Raw genomic sequence first — 19,069 nt, forward strand, 5'->3', positions numbered from 1 at the left:
AACAGAAAAAAAAAATATATTTTTTTTTTAAAGCCTTAAAACCAGCACACCACTTTAATGACAAAGAGCCCTCACAGATTCGTGACTCATTACTACCTTATGAATACTCCCCAGGACTGTCCGAGCTGACCTTTTTGAATCAGACTTCATTCTGAATGCATATTACTGTCCTCCCACAGGAAATGAACATCACACACTGCCGGTCACTCACAGTTTTTCTGATCTGTATGTTTTTATTTCACAGCCGCTACTCCTTTGCAATTGGAATTTTCTGAAAGAGTATTCAGGGCGGGGAAAATCAATCTCTGAGCGGCCTCTTCAGTGGTCCTGAATAAAATGTTAGCATTTCAACTCAGTAAATACATGCCTGCCTTTATTTTCTGGATACTTGGTCTAGGTGTTTGCACTGCTCAGAGTTCGTTAGATTGCACAGGGAGCATCTTTTGTGAAGAACAAACAGGCAACCGAAAACAAGCAGGCATAACTGGAATACACACATGATTGGGAAAGAGCCGCCTAATTCAGGGTGTGTGGAGTCATCTGGCCAACATTTATATTTCTGAAAACACTTTCTAATTCCACAGGCAACTATTTATTATTACTGAAACATTTACAGAAAGAAACACCTAACAAAAACTTGAAAAGACTACCTTCTGAACAAGAGCCAGAATGGTATAGTGACTACAGTGTGACTATTACTGTGGAAACCTGGGTTCAAAGCCACACTAAGCCATGAAGCTTCCCTGGTGACTTTGGGCTAGTCACTATGTCCCCAACCTAACCTACTTGACAAGATTATTGAGAGAATTAACTTGGATACAGGAATGTTACCCTAAGCTCCTTGGAGGAAAGGTGGAATAGTAAGGTAATAAATGCATACGTGTATATAGCCAACCACTTGGCAAATCAGGATTGCCCAACATACTTGGTTTCAAGAAATTTAGTGGTGCTGAAAGGATTGGCATAATTCTTTCCACCATCTTATTATTATGGCACACAAAATATGCAATATACTCACGTTCACAGCAGTTTATACCCAAGTAAGAGGTTCAAGTCCCCTTCATGGATCACTGCCTTGTTGTGGCGAATGGGCTTGCGTAACTTTGTGAAGCCATAAGCTATGCCGTGCAGGGCCACTCAAGATGGACAGGTCATGGCAGAGAGTACTGACAAAATGTGGTCCACTGGAGAAGGAAATGGCAACCCACTCCAGTATTCTTGCCAACAAAACCCCATGGAACGTATCACAAGGCTAAAAGATATGATGGCAGAAGATGAGCCCCTCAGCTCGGAAGGTGTCCAATATACTACTGGGGAAGAGCAGAGGGTATTTCCAAGTAGCGCCAGAAAGAGTGACGCGGCTGGGCCAAAGCCGAAAGGACACTCAGCTGTGGATGTGTCTGGTGGTGAAAAGAAAGTTCGATGCTGTCAAGAACAATATTGTTTAGGAACCTGGAATGTCAGATCAATGAATCAAGGTAAGCTGGAGGTGGTCAAACATGAGATGGCAAGACTGAACATCGACATCTTGGGAATCAGTGAACTAAAATGGACAGGCATGGGCGGATTTAATTCAGGTGACCATCATATCTACTACTGTGGGCAAGAATCCCTTAGAAGAAATGGAGTAGCACTCATAGTCAACAAAAGGGTGGGAAAAGCAGTACTGGGGTACAATCGCAAAAATGATAGAATGATCTCAGTACGAATCCAAGGCAAACCATTCAACATCACAGTAATTCAGGTCTATGCCCCAACCACTGAGGCCAAAGAAGCTGAGGTTGATCGGTTCTATGAAGACCTCCAACACCTTCTAGAACTAACACCAAAAAAAGATGTCCTCTTCATCATAGGGGATTGGAATGCTAAAGTAGGAAGTCAAGAAATCACCGGGATAACAGGCAAGCATGGACTTGGTGTACAAAATGAAGCAGGACAAAAGCTAATAGAGTTTTGCCAAGAGAACACACTGATCATAGCAAACACTCTTTTCCAACAGCACAAGAGGCGACTCTACACATGGACATTACCAGATGGTCAATATCGAAATCAGATTGATTATGTCCTTTGCAGCCAAAGATGGAGAAGCTCTATACAGTCAGTCAAAACAAGACCTGGAGCTGACTGTGGCTCAGATCATAAGTTTCTTGTTGCAAAATTTCGGCTTAAATTGAAGAACATAGGGAAAACCACTAAACCATTCAGGGATGACCTAAATCATATCCCTTCTGAATATACAGTGGAGGTGAGGAATAGATTTCAGGGATTAGACCTGATAGACAGAGTGCCTGAGGAACTATGGACGGAGGTCCGTAACATTGTTCAGGAGGCAGCAACGAAATCCATCCCAAAGAAAAAGAAATGCAAGAAAGCCAAGTGGCTGTCTGATGAGGCTTTACAAGTAGCTGAGGAAAGAAGGGAAGCGAAAAGCAAGGGAGAAAGGGGAAGATATACCCAACTGAATGCAGAGTTCCAGAGAATAGCAAGGAGAGACAAGAAGGCCTTCTTAAATGAACAATGCAAAGAAATCGAGGAAAACAACAGAATGGGAAAGACTAGAGCTCTCTTCAAGAAAATTGGAGATCTCAAGGGAACGTTTTGTGCAAAGACGGGCATGATAAAGGACAAAGAAGGCAGGGACCTAATAGAAGCAGATGAGATTAAGAAGAGGTGGAAAGAATACACAGAAGAACTATACAGGAAAGATCTGAATGTCCCTGATAGCCATGATAGTACGGTCACTGAACTTGAGCCGGATATCCTAGAGAGTGAAGTCAAGTGGGCCTTAGGAAGCATTACTAACAACAAAGCTAGTGGAGATGACAGTATTGCAGCTGAGCTATTTAAAATCCTAAAAGATGATGCTGTTAAAGTGCTGCACTCAGTATGCCAACACATTTGGAACACTCAACAGTGGCCGCAAGACTGGAAAAGGTCAGTTTACATTCCAATTCCAAAGAAGGGCAACGCCAAAGAGTGTTCAAACTACCGCACAGTTGCGCTCATTTCACATGCCAGCAAGGTGATGCTCAAAATCCTACAAGATAGGCTTCAGCAGTATGCGAACCGAGAACTACCGGAAGTACAAGCTGGGTTTCAAAGAGGCAGAGGAACTAGAGATCAAATCGCCAACATTCGCTGGATCATGGAGAAAGCAAGAGAATTCCAGAAAAACGTCTATTTCTGCTTCATGGACTACGCTAAAGCCTTTGATTGTGTGGATCACAACAAACTGTGGCAAATTCTGAAAGTGATGGGAGTACCAGACCACCTTACCTGTCTCCTGAGAAACCTGTACGAGGGTCAAGAAGCAACAGTAAGAACCAGACATGGAACAACCAAGTGGTTCAAAATTGGGAAAAGAGTACGACAAGGCTGCATATTGTCACCCTGCTTATTTAACTTATATGCAGAGTACATCATGAGAAATGCCGGGTTGGATGAATCAGAGGTCGGAATTAAGACTGCTGGGAGAATTATCAACAACCTCCGATATGCAGACGATACCACCCTAATGGCAGAAAGCGAAGAGGATCTAAAGAGCCTCTTGTTGAGGGTGAAAGAGGAGAGTGCAAAAGCTGATTTGAAACTCAACATTAAAAAAACGAAGATCATGGCATCTGGCCCCATCACTTCCTGGCATATAGAAGGGGAAGAAATGGAAGCAGTGACAGATTTTACTTTCTTGGGTTCCAAGATCACCGCAGACGGTGACTGTAGCCATGAAATTAAAAGACGCTTGCTCCTTGGGAGGAAAGCTATGGCAAACCTAGACAGCATAGTAAGAAGCAGAGACATCACCTTGCCGACAAAGGTCCGTCTAATCAAAGCTATGGTTTTCCCAGTAGTAATGTATGGCTGTGAGAGCTGGACTATAAGGAAGGCTGAGCGCCGAAGAATCGATGCTTTCGAACTGTGGTGCTGGAGAAGACTCTTACGAGTCCCCTGGACTGCAAGGAGGTCAAATCAGTCCATCCTAAAGGAAATCAACCCTGACTGCTCACTGGAAGGACAGAGACTGAAGCTGAAGCTCAAATATTTTGGCCACCTAATGCGAAGAGAAAACTCTCTGGAAAAGACCCTGATGCTGGGAAAGACTGAAGGCAAAAGGAGAAGGGGACGGCAGAGGATGAGATGGCTGGATAGCATCACCGATGCAATGAATATGAACTTGAGCACGCTCCAGGAGAGAGCACAGGACAGGAAGGCCTGGCGTGCTATGGTCCATGGGGTCACGAAGAGTCGGACACGACTGAACGACTGAACAACAACAACAACAACAAGAGGTTCAAGTAATAGAGAACTGACAATTCTAGGAAAGGGGATGTGAAAAGGAGTACATTGCTGTCTGCCCATAGCAATAGCTACTCCTCTTTTAATGGATTAAAAAGCAGCAGCTTTTTTTCTCTATAAAAGAGGCCATTCTAAATTATGAGAATTCATTTTGACATGCCCGATATTTCTATAAAGCTACTCTCCACTTCTATTCATAAAAAAAAGTCCCATTTACTTCAAGGATGATCTTACCTAATTTGTAACACTCTTTATAAATGAATGTGGAAAGAATACTCCTTCCCCAGTTCCGTTTCACCTATCTTGTTTACTGAGATTGCTATAATGACACCTGACAATTGTGATGGGCTGTTAAATCCCACCCACAATAAAAACCAAGTCCAGTTATATCACTGTAGTAGCATCTATACCTCTAATTGTTCACTGAACAATACGACACACCGTCATGATCTTTCAGTGAATATATCAAAGAAATCGGGAAAAAATTGAAAAATTCAGGGAAAAAATGGGCTTTTCCATTTGTTTTTCCCCCACAAGGACCATTTTTGTTTTTGTTTTTCTGAAAAATTGGAAAAGTTGAACAGCTTTGGATTATGATTATGAAAAGGATTATGATTTCTTTTAGAATTTAAGACAAAGCATTTATAAGATATATTATTACACAGCCTTTACTACCCCCAAAAGGATTTCAAAAAACTATGTAATAAGAATACTCTTATAGAAAGACTAGAGATGTAAGATGTCTGGAAATAATGAAGCCATTGGGAAAAAATGTTTTTTAATCCTCTCTGGAAGATTCCCAGCATTTATTCATTCATTTATTTCCCTGTTTCCCAACATGTGAGTAGAGTCACCATTATGCATTCTTGCCAGTAAATGTATATTCTTGACAGCTTGGTTTTTTTTTTATGGAGTCCTGTGTTTCTAATGCTGTACTAGTCATTTAACTTAGTTCTAATCTATTCAGACAATAATTACAAGTTTACTGAGCTTACTCTTAAAAGTTTTAAAACATAATGATAATTTCATGAGCAAACTAAGTTATACTTAAAATAATGTTAGGAACAGAAAGGCTGCTTCATGTTTCCAAAGCAGCCCTCCCCAACCTGGTGCCCTCCACATGTTTTGGACTACAGTGGCCACCATTTCTGACCATTGGCCATGCTGCCTTAGCCTGATGAGAGCTGAAGTCCAAAAATATCTGGAGGGCACCACGTTGGGGAAGGCTGTCTTAAAGCAACAAAGTGACTTTAGATTTGTAAAGAATGCTAAAAAAAATAACTATTGCTTATTTTTCAATTTTCCCCCAAATTTCCATTTCCCCCCCCAAAAAACGCCCCTGGGAAACCCCCAGATTTTTCCATGGCCTCAAAATTTCTGGAGATTTTACATCTCTATTTAGAAAATGGGTGGGGAACTTGTGGCTCTTCAGATGATGCCAAACTGCAATTCTCATCAGCCCTAACCAACATAGCTAATGGTGAGGGGTGATGGGATTGGCAGTCCAAGAACATCTGGAGGGCCACAACAGCCCACATCCCTGTTTTAGAACAAGAACCTCCATGATGGGTTAGACTCTTAACTGTTAGAGTAAATAGTTAAAACAATAAAAAATAGAATGGTAAAATAATGATTGGAACAACAGCACAGCATAGGTAGCTTCAAAGGGAGATTGTAGACGTTCGCATCTACCAAGGGTGATTAGTGAGAAGGGCTATGTGGAACCTCAAGATTCAGAGACAATATACCTCTGATACTTGCTGTGGTGGGAAACAGCTTGATAGGGCTGTTTGCTTTAAGCCCTGCATGTGAGTTTTCCTGAGCCACTGGGCTAGCCACTAGTGATGTGGGTTTAATGGAAAATCAGAAAATTTTCTAATGCAAATTAGGTTGATTTGCATAGGTTAGTTGGGTTAGGTTAATTTGCATAGGATTGTTTGCATCAGAAAATGTTCAGTTTGCATTCAGTTTGCCTACAGCAGAGATGGACAACTTGTGGACTACAGATGTTTTGGACTACAACTCCCACCATCCTTCACTGTGCTGACTACAGCTGATGGGAGGTGTAGGCCAAAACATCTGGAAGGCCACAAGCTGCCCATCCCTGCCCTTGAGAGATCTAATTTAGCACATTTATTTTACATGTACTTAGTAAACAACAATGCTTTGAAAAGTACCCTGTGTTAATTTTTTGTCTTAATATACCACGTGGGGCATGCTGAGAGCTGAAGGACTTTTTCCGTCTAAACATGTGCCTTGAGTTTTAAGCATTTTAGTTCAACATTTGTATTTTAAATGTTTATTAACTGCCCTGAGCCAGTATGCTGAGGCAATTCAGAACTACTTATATATACTTTGGACCAATTGTATATCCTGCACAGATAAAGTCCACTATCTTTATTACTTTCTTCATTACAGAAACCTGTTGGGGTGGAAAGAACCAGTGGGATATGATCATCTCTGGATATAAACTCTATAGGAAGGACAGGCAAGGGCATACTGGGGGAGGTGTTGCCCTGTACATCAAAGAGGGCATAGTGTTGAGCAGTTTAGAACATCTAAAAGGAGTAGGCTCTTCCACAGACGCACCCAGTTCTGATCACCACACCTAAAAAAAGATATTGTAGAGCTGGAAAAAGTACAGAAAAGGGCAACTGCAAAGATCAACAGGCTGGAGCATCTCCCCTATGAGAGAAGGTTACAACAGCTGGGATTGTTCAGCTTGGAAAAAAGGAGGGTAAGGGGAGACATGATAGAGGTGTACAAAATTATGCATGGTGTGGAGAATGTGGATAGGGAGACTTTTTTCTCCCTCTCTCAAAACACTAGAACCCAGAGTCATCCTATGAAGCTGACTGGTGGGAGATTCAGGACAGAGAAAAGGAAGGGCTTCTTCACACAGTGCAGAGTCAAACTATGGAATTTGCTACCACAGGATGCAGTGATGGCCACCAATTTGGATGGCTTTAAAAGGGGGTTGGACAAATTCCTGGAGGAAAAGGCTATCAATAGCTACTAGTCTTAACGGCTATGTGCTACTTCCAGTACCAGAGGCAGTGTACACCAGTTGCTGGTGAACATGGGTGGGAGGGTGCTGTTGTGTTTGTGTCCTGCTTGTGGGTTCCTGGTCAACAGCTGGTCGGCCACTGTGTGAACAGAATGCCAGACTAGATGGACCCTTGGTCTGATCCAGCAGGACTCTTCTTATGTTCTTATCTATCAAAACTGGGTATGAAGAGAATCTCTGAAATCGATCAGTAATTATTAAACTACAATTCCTTGACAAAAAGTTAGTCATTACAAATTAAAAAGTGTTTTTGACTTGAAAAGCTCACTGAGAAATGAAGAATTACCAAAATCTGATGGTATAAAAAGAATATTATCTTTTTGTTTTATACTCTGCTGCTAATTTTATGGGTTTATCTTCGATGTATCAGTTTCCTTTCACTATAAGCTGCCCCCAAAACTTTTATTAGTAGGCGGCATATAAAAATGGTAAAAGAAATAATATTTATACAACACTCCGAAATTGACATTTCAGGCCAATTTTACACACTTTTGAAAAACAAAGCACCTTCCTCTTTACCCTTGCAAGTACGCCCTGGGTATATTAGCCCAAATTGACTTTCAGTAGCCCCAAATTCCACAACTATGTTAGTCATTGGTGGTATAGAGATGGTCTGAAAAAGAAAAAAGAACCATCGCTCTTCCAGTTTATGAAAAGTTCCCTGTTAGGTTGTCTGCAGACAATTCTTACTTATCAGAGGCTAGCAGACATACAGCTATTTACAAACTTGCCCATAGTTTTCTTGCCCACACAAAGCTATTTGCACCTAGGAGGAAAAATCTTCGGACAGTTTTGTAAGAGTGAAGATGCTTTATCTAGTATCTTTAAAATGGATTGTTAATCAGCTCATTTTAAAAACATGTTCAAGGAATGCAATCCCCCACTTACTTCAATATCATCAATGAGCCAATAAACAACCCCCTCCTGTCATGCCTCCATGAACCAAGCTGTCAGGTCTGACAGCCAAGATCACAGTGTCTCTCTGTGCATACCCATGGCTGCGCAACACCACGTTGGTGCACATGCCATGGAAACTATGAAGCCAGGCTAGACAAGAAAACTGTGACAAAAGAAAGCCATGTTTCTTCTGTTCCCTGAGGTAACCCAACATCCCAATTAGCAGGTCTGATATCACTGCACCCTACATCTCCTGCAATCAATACAGACACTTCAGCAAGCAACAGTAGATGCTTAAGCTCAGCGCTCCCTTCGATCGGCACCTGTGTTCCATTATAATCTTCCTTGCTGCCTCCAATGTACCTGATAAATAAAGCCATTTCTTTGTGTTTATTTCCTTATTGATCTTGACGTCCCCCCATAGGAAAGAGAAGTCAATACAGTTAGTTTCCAAGTCCAGCTTGGAGGTTTTGCCATTCTAATGTCTCCCTAAACTTCTTTTTAAATCGTACCTAGTAACAAAACACAGCGTGGCTAAAAGGACTTCCATATTGTCATTGTCATGAAACATTTCCTGCTTCGCCAGCACTGACAAACCTTCTGCTTGCTGTCAGTGGACTAATGAGCAAGGAAACACATCTAAGAACCTTGCAAAGTGCATTGCAAAGTGAAAAGGAGAGCCTCCACATTCCTCTTCTATAAAAGTGACACACAAAAGAACAAGGGAATGCTTCTGCACACCAATCACTGGATCTATCAGCCAAGCAGCTTCTCTATTAATCTCTCTTTTCTCTCCCCTTCTGTGTTCCCTGGCTTGGGGGCTCAGAAAGTTGACACTTGACTTGAAAAATGCCAACTCTAAGCAGTTTATTTCCTCTTGAACTTTAAGAACTGACTGAGATAGGACTGACCTTTAAAAAAGCAGGGCTAGTTCTTGTTTAAAAATGATAGAAGTATTCTCTGCTTACACAGCACTGAAAGCTACTAAACAAACCCAGTATGCAAACACCTGCTTGCTTCAAGGAGCTAACTGAAATCCAGGCTCCCAAAGTTTAGGAAGTAGCAGTTCTATAATGGATAGTATAAGACCTGCTGACTTAAGATGCAAAATTCAAGAAGGGAAATACAGAGAGATCACAACTCTATGATTTCTTTAGTTAAACAGAGGGTGAAGCCTAGAGCATAGAACCATAGCAGCACAGTAGATTCCACCAAGAATCAATTGTTTGGGTTATATCCAAACTAGTGGTTTTCAATGTTCCCCAAAAGGCTTCCTGCACAGCTTCTCCAAAAGGCAGCTTGTCCACTACAACTGATCTTCCACTTCATTGTACATATGCAGGAATGTATCAGGTATGTTCTGGGGTGCGTGTGGGGTGACGGAGAGGCACAACAGGAGTGCAGAATGCTCTGCAATGCATGAGCAAACAGCCAAGAGTTTCTTCAGCAGACAGGACCATGTGGAAAGGGTTTCCTTGAACTACAAAGCTTGAGAGCCATTATCCTAGAACACTACAGCAGAGTGCGGAAGAGAAAGCAAGATGGCATTTATTTTGGCTTGTATGATGTCCAAGTTACTCCACTTGTCTTTTTTCTTTTTTGTAAATCAGCTTATGCAGATACTGATGCATTTCCTCTGGGGAAATTATAGGTAGCAAATTTGTTAGAATTAGAATATGTAGCAGAGCCCTTTCGCTTCTAGTCTTATTTTTAAGTGCCTTAGGGTGCAATCCTATTGGGGTAGTCAGCCACCTCCAAACTCAGAGGCCGCTAACTATCCAATGCAGGGCGGGAGGAGCACAGAGGGGGTCCCCTCCTCCATGCTCCGGCCGCCCTGCATTTGCGGCTAGGCAGCCGATTTCGGCTGTCTAGCGGGGACCTCAAAGCGGGAAGGGGGGAGGCTGCACAGCACATAGGAAGCATCGTAATGACGCTTCCGTGGCCTCTTCCCCTCCCCCGGGGACACCCCCTTTTCACCTGATCTGCACTGAGGTTACAAGCGTGGAGATGGGGAAGAACCATGCTGCCTATGAGGCAGCAGGGGAGGGAGTGGGGAGAGCAGTTTCTGGGAACTGAGCTCAGAGCCCTGGCTCCAAGTTCAGTTCCCAGAAACCAAAAAATCCTATCTAGACACTGTCTAGTGGCCATAGGATAGCTCTCCCCAAATTCTTATACTATTCATTTATTCAGTACCCCTGCAAGGTAAATTTGATGAAGACATGACTTCCTCACTGTCTTGCCTCAGGTTTCATGGTCAAGTGGAAATTTAAATCTTAGACTCAGACTCACTATTTCCACTCAGACATACACTTTTGTCAGATTTTATTGGTGCCCTATGCAGTCCACAGTTTGGGCAACACTTGAACCGGACTGACCCCTCCCTCCAATATAAACTTAACGGCTCTAGGATGGTCATCCACTTAAAGAACTCTTACTTGGTTGATTGACTATTAATTAAATCTTCATCCGCTTGTATATGAAGAAGCAATTCTTGTGAAGAAAAGCAGCCTACTTTCTGTTTTTCGATTATGCTTCCACATGTTATGCTTCCCTCCGCAGAAGAGGAATGCCTCTTCTAAGTTGGCACCTGCCACCTGCGGTTACTGTATGTTATTAAAAAATAATGTAAGTTTATTTTAGGTCTGCTACCTAATTAATTGGGAACTTTTTTAATTGGTCAAAAGACTTCATCACTTAATCTGTTTAGGGAAGAATCTATCCAGATAGTCAGCAGCCTCCAAACTTGGAAGTTTCTGCTGGCAAGTATCCAATGCAGGGTAGGGGGAGAGCGGTGGGTCCGAGTTCCAGCTGCCCCAGTCTCCTCCCCTCCCCTGGGAACACCCCCTTTTCCCCATCTCCATACTCTGTTTTCTGAGTGCAGAGAGGCAGCCTGCGCAGTTCTCTCCGCACCAGCTACAAGGAGGAGGGGGTGGAGAGTGTGGTTTCCTGGCTCCATCCACGGAGCCCTGTCTCCAAGCTCAGAGCCAGGAAACTGAACTATCCTATCCCCCACTCCCCCCGATGCGGTCTGGTGAGCATAGGATTGCTGTCTTAATGAACTAATAGTTGAAGCCATAATTAGATCTTCTAGACCCACCTACAATCTAACTCACTCACTAGATACACCCACCCAACTACTACACTCACAGCATTGCTCCTTCTCTACCCACTCAGCTTCTACACATATACATGTCAGGGTGGAAACTGAGCCCTTAGAGCCCCAGAGCAGTTCTGATTCTGAGGAAGAGCAACAACCCGTGGGAGAGGAGCTTGCTCATCTCTCACAGGCACAGCAGCAGGGAGAGATTCCTCCTGCCTGCATTCCTGAGCGAGATAGTGACCCTGGCAGCGAGGGAGCAGGGGAGGGGGCCTTGCTGGATGCTTGGCGCAGATGCAGGGAGCGGCGCCAGATGGAGGGCGCCGAGAGGAGGCGCTCTGCTCGCTTGGCGCTAAAACAACAGTTGCAGCCCGAGGACCCAAGGGTAAGAGGGAGGACCTCTCCGTAGCCCATACGTTCAGAGTTTTCCTGCCCTTCTCCTTCAAACGGGGGCCAACTGCCTTACCTGGAGCTTAGGCTACTCTGCTAACTACCCCAGTGCAGTTCCTTGCTTAGTCGCTGGTGATTAGCCTCTGAAAGAGTCATTAAGTTGTAAAAGGAATAAAGCTTTGGAAAGAATCCTCTTCATCTGTGTCTTGAGTTGGCTAATGGAGGGGACTGTAAGAGGCAGCTAGGGCGCTCCTGACAATACCCCCTTAATGTTTTTATTATTGTACATTGCCCAGAGTGGCTGGGTGACCAACCAGATGGGCGATTAGTAAATTTAATAAATTAATTAATTTAACTTAATAAATAAAATGCATCACCCCCTTGCCAGTGTGCCAATTCATCCATCATGGCTCTCAAATGTCACCTCTATTCATGCATGCAAGGCAGTAATGAGCCCACAAGTCAAGACTTGCAACTGATTCCTCCTGTCTTCCTGAGTGGAGTCGTAACTATTACTCTGTGAAATCCCAGCTCTTGAAAATGTTTGTTTGTTTGTTTGTTTGTTTGTTCTGGTCTGTCTGTTCGAAACAGAGCATTCAAAACTGTTTCCTCCCACACCCCATGCACTGTTGCCCATTCTGAGTGACATCTGGAGTGATTGTCCCTTCTCCCCCTCCTACGCACACACTTAAAAACTTGGAATAAAAAAAAAAGAAGTCAAAAACCAGTTGAAAATGTTACAGTAAAATATGTTTAAATGGTGCCAGCACTGCAGGGAGGGGGGTGGGGGACCTGCCTTTCAACTGTATCTTTGCAGAAACTATATGTCTAGAAACTTCCTTTAAAAAACAAACAAAAAACCCCTTTGTATATTGCTGATAGAATCCACACAAACTTAGCCAAAGCACAATAAATCCTACTTTTCTGGAACACGTAGACATTCCAAACCCTTGCTATGGTATAATTTCAATTCTTTAAAAGACAGTTCTGATTACCAGCTTTCCTCAACATGAGATTGAAAACATTTTTGTACTTGGTGCTTTACATAGGAACGCATAAACATTGTTTTTAGAAATGCAAAACACTTGTTTGTTTACACAATAATTGCTATTATGGCCCCCATTTCCTAGATATTAATTTATGTGAGAATCAACATTAAATTAAGAACACACATGAAAATGCAATTTTATCATTTAAAATATATTTAGAAATCTATCCCTATTGCTAACACCCCAGTAATTGAGGCAATTAAATACTGCAGTACAGATCTTTTTTTTTTTTTTTCATTAGAGTTGCTGGCTCCCCTCCTGACCAACTCTCTTGGGGACTTAATTAGAGCCATTGACTCTAGTGATTTCATTGGAAGTCTCACAATAATTGCTGTTTGTTTATTTGTTTGTAAGCCTACCATTAGATGAATGCCTTAGTAAACCAGGTTGTTGTTATTTTGGTAGTGGTTTCTAGCAATAAACAATACACACACAGTTTTTCATAAAATCATGTTTTTTAAAAAAATATCGTCTAAAAATCCCTACCCACCGAAGTCTGCTCTCTACGGCAAACCACTTCCACTAACTAGGCCACATTGGAGGGGAAGCTTTACAACCAATGCTGGGGGGGGGGGGGGGTTCAGTGAGGTCACCTGAAAATATGTGTGGTCTTGTGCAAGCAGGGATGAGAGTTCCTCTTGACTAATCTGGACCCCCTGGACCCATATTTGTTTCATTTTCAGTGTCTGCTGAAAACACTTTTATTTAAACAAGCCTTCCCTGACAAACCAGCCACCGTTTTATTGGTATCATCTGATTTTAAAGGTTTTAATTCTGTATTTCAATTATTGCTATTATTACCTCCTCCCCCTTTTATTGTTCACTGCTCAGCTATTTTACTGGATGTAGAGCAGTATATAAACCAAACAAACAAACAAATACGGATTGCAGAAGTGAGGTAAAGGGCCATTGGCCAGAGGAATATGAACTACTGGGAGGATGCATGCACTCCCTCCCAGAAAGAACATTACAGCAACAAGAAGGCCAGCCTGGCCCCAACCATTGGTCAGAGAAGAAGCAACTACATGCAGCTTCCACTCCCACCAGCACCCACGTCCTGCTAGAAAGAACACTGCTCTGCAGAATAATGGCAACTGGCAGTTAGAAGTGAGGGGAAACATACTCTGGTCCCTGCTACCAGCCTGAGGAACAACAGCTGCAGTGACAGTTGCAGCATATCAATCGCCTCAACTGGAAAGAAATGCCTGTTTACAACTTACCATTTTGTTCTGGCACTATCAAACTGTTCCCTCTCTCCTCTTCCTGTTCCCTCTACACCCGTTCCCTTATGTGTCTTGCTTTTTTTCTTGCTTTTTTTTAGTTTCTAAGACAAAGCAGAGCCCATCTTTCATTATTTTATTGATGTGAGCCATTTTGAGAGACAATATTTATCAGAAAAGTGGAATAAAAATAAAATAAAAAACAAACAAAAAGCCAAGCAGTCTCAGAAGACCCTAGCCATCTGTGTAGCCATTCAGGCAATTACAGCATTAGGCAGGTGGTGAAGAACACGGCATGAAGCCCTGTGCATTTCACTAGATTTACCTGGGGTTCCCTTCGGGAATATAATTTGCTGTTTACCATCCTCTAACAATTCCAGCTCATTGCCAGGGAGTGGGGAAAGACTGTATTTTGATTTTAATAAATCTCTGTTGAATTTCCTCATGGCTCTTTAAACTGCATTTGCCTTTTCACCTGTGCATTCCCCTAATGTAGCCTTCCCCAACCTGGTAGCCTCCAAATGTTTTGGATTACAGCTCCCATCAGCCTCAGCCAACAAGACGAACGATTGTGGATGGTAGGAGTTGTCGTTTGAAACATCTGGTGGGCACCAAGTTCGGGAAAGCTGCCCAAATGGATTGGAACCATTTATTCTGCTGTACTTACAATAAGAAAGGAAGGTAACACAGTAAAAGAAAAAAAAGTGCAAGGAATGCTGAGAAGTAGTGAACTGTGGCACGACTCCTTGTTGTTTGTACCTTCTCTTGACAACAAAGCTAAGAGTTGTGGTCTTTGGTGACTCAAGAGGGGAATGTGGCTTTCTATTGCCTCTTTGCATGATGACTAAGGTAGAAAAGAAGTTCAACCATGGATAATAACACCAGTAGAGGGTCAATGAGTAATATCTCATTCAATAGCATATTTTCTTCATTATTAGCCGCTGATGGAAAAAATCCAAATAAGGCTATTACTGGCAGGGTCTGAAAGCATCACCCCTAATCTTTACCAGTGCACTTAATTTTACCAGCACAATTTACCAGTGCAACCCCTAATCTTTACCAGTGCGATTGCAAGGAAAGCAGACTGAGCTATGTCTAATTCTGGATTACAGATAGAAAAAAAAGTTATTGATATGAACCTACCAAGAGAATCATGCTAATTATAATGGAGAAAACTTCTATCCACACTATTGCTTTGTTGGAAATCTCTTTTAAAGTTCTGCCATCTGTCTGCAGGATTAGCTTTCAAACACTGCAGGTAGCATATGTTCATCTATGCTACCAATATATTAGCAATAAGCAAAGATGCAGGTCGGAGTGCACCTTGCCCAAACTTTTAAAATGTGTTTGGTCAGATGGATGCATATTTATCAGGATCCCTGGAATCAAAGCCTCATGAAGCATTGGAGTTATCAGGGATTTTGCTTTGAAACACCTGAAGTTTTTCATAATGGCCCTAAGAATTTGTTTTAAACAGACACTTGTATTTACTGTACTATGAAGCTACAAAAGAATTTGCCAACTATGAAGAACAGCAAGTCTGAGATTAACCATGGTCCTTATAGCTAAATATACCATAATGATCCCACCAAGAAAATTAAAGAAAAGGGGCTCCAATTTACCACCAGTCATATATCCACATACACACCTCCATATTAAAGCACAAATGAAGTCAATTTAACAGTACATGTTGCACTTGGAGATAAATAAAAGAGCTGTCAGACAGAGTAAAGCAATACTTCGATTAACTAGCCAGCAACAGTTGTTTGCTACCATCCAAACCCTATATGAACACCAGAAATGAAACCTTTACCCAAGAGCATCAATCTTTATTGAATAGATCTGTGTCAGCTTCAAAGGATTATAACTTAGGCAATAATTCATGCATATTCCATGTTTCCCTTGGGATTCTCCATTTACTTTCCAGTTCTGTAACCCAAGCAATAAGTTTGGCCAAGAAGGAAAACTAATCAACAATTATACCAAGCTATAAACTAACAGACCCAGCGGGGGGTAAAACTTTAAATGGATATGAATTTGCCAGATAAAGAGTTTTGTGAAACACATCTTGAAAGCCTTGGTTGATTCACCAGAAGTTACTTCAGCAATACTTCAGCAAAGTCACTTTCTTTAGGGGGCCCACATGGACATAGATGCTTGGAGCAGTTAAATTTGGGAATCCATTGCTTCCTAGTTTGAGCATTGCCACTCCTTATACGGCACTCTGAGGTTAATGCAAGCCGTTTGAGAGTAAGTGGAACCACCACTGTGGCTAATACAAATAAAACAAACCAAAATGGGCCATACAATATTTTTCTTTTTAGTGAAGACACCGGGCACCTTAAAAACAGAAAATATCAAATTAGTAAAACAACAGAATCAAACATTCAGCCAATTCCCATTTACTGTCTACCATTGTTTAACTGTTAGCTTCAGACAAATTCTTTGACCAGGGAGGAAAGAAAAAAAAAAGGGGGGGGGAGAGGAGGAAACAAAGCCAATAGGTAGCCTGAGTGATCTGCAGTCACTTTCATGAGACTCCCTGCTGAAATGTGCAAACAGAGAAATTGATTTTGACTCATTTAATTGCTGTTATTCTCAACAGTTTTAGAACAGTATAGCAATGGTATATGAACAAGGAACCCCAGGAAACTCTTGAGTGGCTAGCTATGTTAAAAACAAAAAACTCTAAAAGTAAATAGCTAGGAAGACAGCATCCTTCATTATTAGATGCACAAGAAGTCAATTTTGCTTGCAGAGAGTTTTACTGCAATACAAACAATATATTTGGGGTTAATATTTTAAGGATTCCACCAAACAATTGCAGGAGTAGAGTCATTGCCAGCTGGACATTCATAACCCAAAAGTCACACAGCGAACATCTGAGTGTCAATTTACATTTTAAAGGAGCAAATGGGCAGCAGGAAAAACAAAACAGAAGATGACTGCACTTAGGTTTGGGGTAAAAGGAGCACTTTTGGATCAATGGCATCTTTTACCTATCTTAGTAACAGTTGCAACACAAGCAAAATACCTGATTTTGTAGCATTTTCCTTTTAATTTTGAAACACTTGGTGATTGCCCAACATCATTCTCACTGCTACCTCATGGAATGAATGCCTGATACTCATGGCCATTTTGCCGCACCCATTAATCTGAACATCCTTTAGCAAGCGTTGCTCTTTATCAAAGTGCTTGCTAAAGAGAATATATTTTCTCTCCAAGCTTAAACCTAAAATAGATTTTAAGGGAAAGGTAATAAACAGTAACCCTCCCAATCAGATTGGTCTGAAAAATATTAAACACCAACATTTGCTTTTGTTCTATAATACTCACTTTCAATGCCATTTTTAATCATCTGTTATGTCCTCTCCTAAACTGCCCATTGATGACCTAGTTCACCCTAGGACTAAGCCATCCTCTCTCTAAAACCAAATGAACAACATCCAAGACTTCAGCTAGCAACAATGGGTCCCTTCTCTCATTCACATTCAAAATTCTTCAGAACGATGGCAAGGATTTATCAGGCTACGCATGGAAATATTGCTGTGAAGAGACTTCCTATGTCAGAGGAAACAGCTGAGATGAAAAGAAAAGCTCTGTAAACTAGCACTTTGCTTCTTATGTTTCCTCTTATACACATCCTATTCATAGCTTATTCTCTAAATACAGGAATATATGAAAACCAGCTTTTTTCAAACAAGACACTACTGCTGCTGTTCACTTTGTAAAGATCTGTGAGGTTGTGAAAGGCGGAGTTATAGGACTGCATGTTAAAATAACAAATGCATCCATTTTGAACCATACGAAACTCTGTCAGGTACTGCAGTGCTCAGATACAGAAATATGCAATCTTTCAGATTGAAATCTGGAAACTGGCAATCTTTCCCAAACAAAGCCAACCTATCTAGCATGCATTTCCTTATGAGCAGACACTTGTTTTGATTTCTAAGATTAATAAATGGTCTAAAAACTCTGCCTCTCTTTCCTATGATGTAGTGCCTAGAAAAGAAACTTGCTTCATGTGTTTGAGGAAGAGCAGGTTCTATTGCGTAAGTAGATCTCACTCCTTCGTATGACTACATTATTTCAGAATGCACATATAGGATGATGGGTGTGAATACTCACCCCAACAAATAACAAAATCTCCCTGTACATGGAAAGGAAAAAGGCTTGATTTGGGAATGCAAGGGGAAGGATCTCATGTTTAAATCCTCCCTTGCGTTTTAACAGCAGCATGTGAAAAGCCAACACACCAAGGAGGTGGCTTGGCGTAAACCCCAAGGAGCCTAGGTTCTAACCAAGCTGCCTACCTGACCTGCTTGCTTTAAAGATGCAGACTCTTTTATGGAGGTACAGTCCCAATGCCATGCCAGGGACTGGGGTCACCACTGTTGTTTTTAATATTTTAATTGGCTCTTAACATCTGCAAAGCCAGCAATGACACAATAGACAAACAGGAAACAGTATCTGGTGCTGAAAGCCACCTTGGAGAATGGTAAGGAATCTCTTTTTCTACAAACATCTGAAGACAAACGTGATTAGTCAAAGCAGGTTAGTGCTGTTCCAAAGTTATGGATGAGTTGCCAGGCATCCCCATTATAACACTGGAATCTGTGTGCGAAAGGGTGCATGATGATGATTTATTGAAGGAGGAGGAGGAGGAGGAGAGGATGATGGGAGCAGCAGGTGGCAGGTGGAATAGATGTGACAAGAAATACTGTTTCTTTATGTTACAAGAAATACTATTCAGCATCTGTGTGGCCTAGCAGCATGCACAGCAATTATTCTGGACGGTCAAGAATTTTATCACATTTCTACTTCATCCTTCATTTTCTGTTTATTTATTTGATTTATAACCTGCCCTTCAACAGCTTTCCAAGGTGGCTTACAAAAAGCTTAAAATGCTACAAAACAAATTAAAGCAAAAATATTAACATGACAACATTGAAACCCCAAAGAGTTCAGGACTGCAAGCTTGGGGTTATCCTATTTTATCTTCACACCCATCCTGTGGAGTAGGATAGGCTAGTCTGAGAGTGTGTACAACTGACCC

General features: G+C 41.7%; 2 protein-coding genes across 10 annotated transcripts in view; both read right to left on the reverse strand.

Annotated features, from left to right (window-relative positions):
* Positions 1-19,069, reverse strand: part of MAD1L1 (mitotic arrest deficient 1 like 1) — a 635,972-nt gene that overhangs the window by 480,685 nt on the left and 136,218 nt on the right. The window lies entirely within an intron of this gene.
* The window catches only part of LOC146336490 (uncharacterized), a 38,191-nt gene continuing 34,944 nt past the window's right edge, over positions 15,823-19,069 (reverse strand). The window contains exon 3 of the mRNA XM_084818568.1: positions 15,823-15,942. Coding sequence (XP_084674694.1) covers positions 15,823-15,942 — 120 coding nt within the window. The remainder of the gene's footprint in view (positions 15,943-19,069) is intronic.

The sequence above is a fragment of the Heloderma suspectum genome, chromosome 12 (assembly GCF_057233095.1).
Source record: "Heloderma suspectum isolate Gila_16-S chromosome 12, 16-S_ref, whole genome shotgun sequence".
Lineage (NCBI taxonomy): Eukaryota > Metazoa > Chordata > Lepidosauria > Squamata > Helodermatidae > Heloderma > Heloderma suspectum.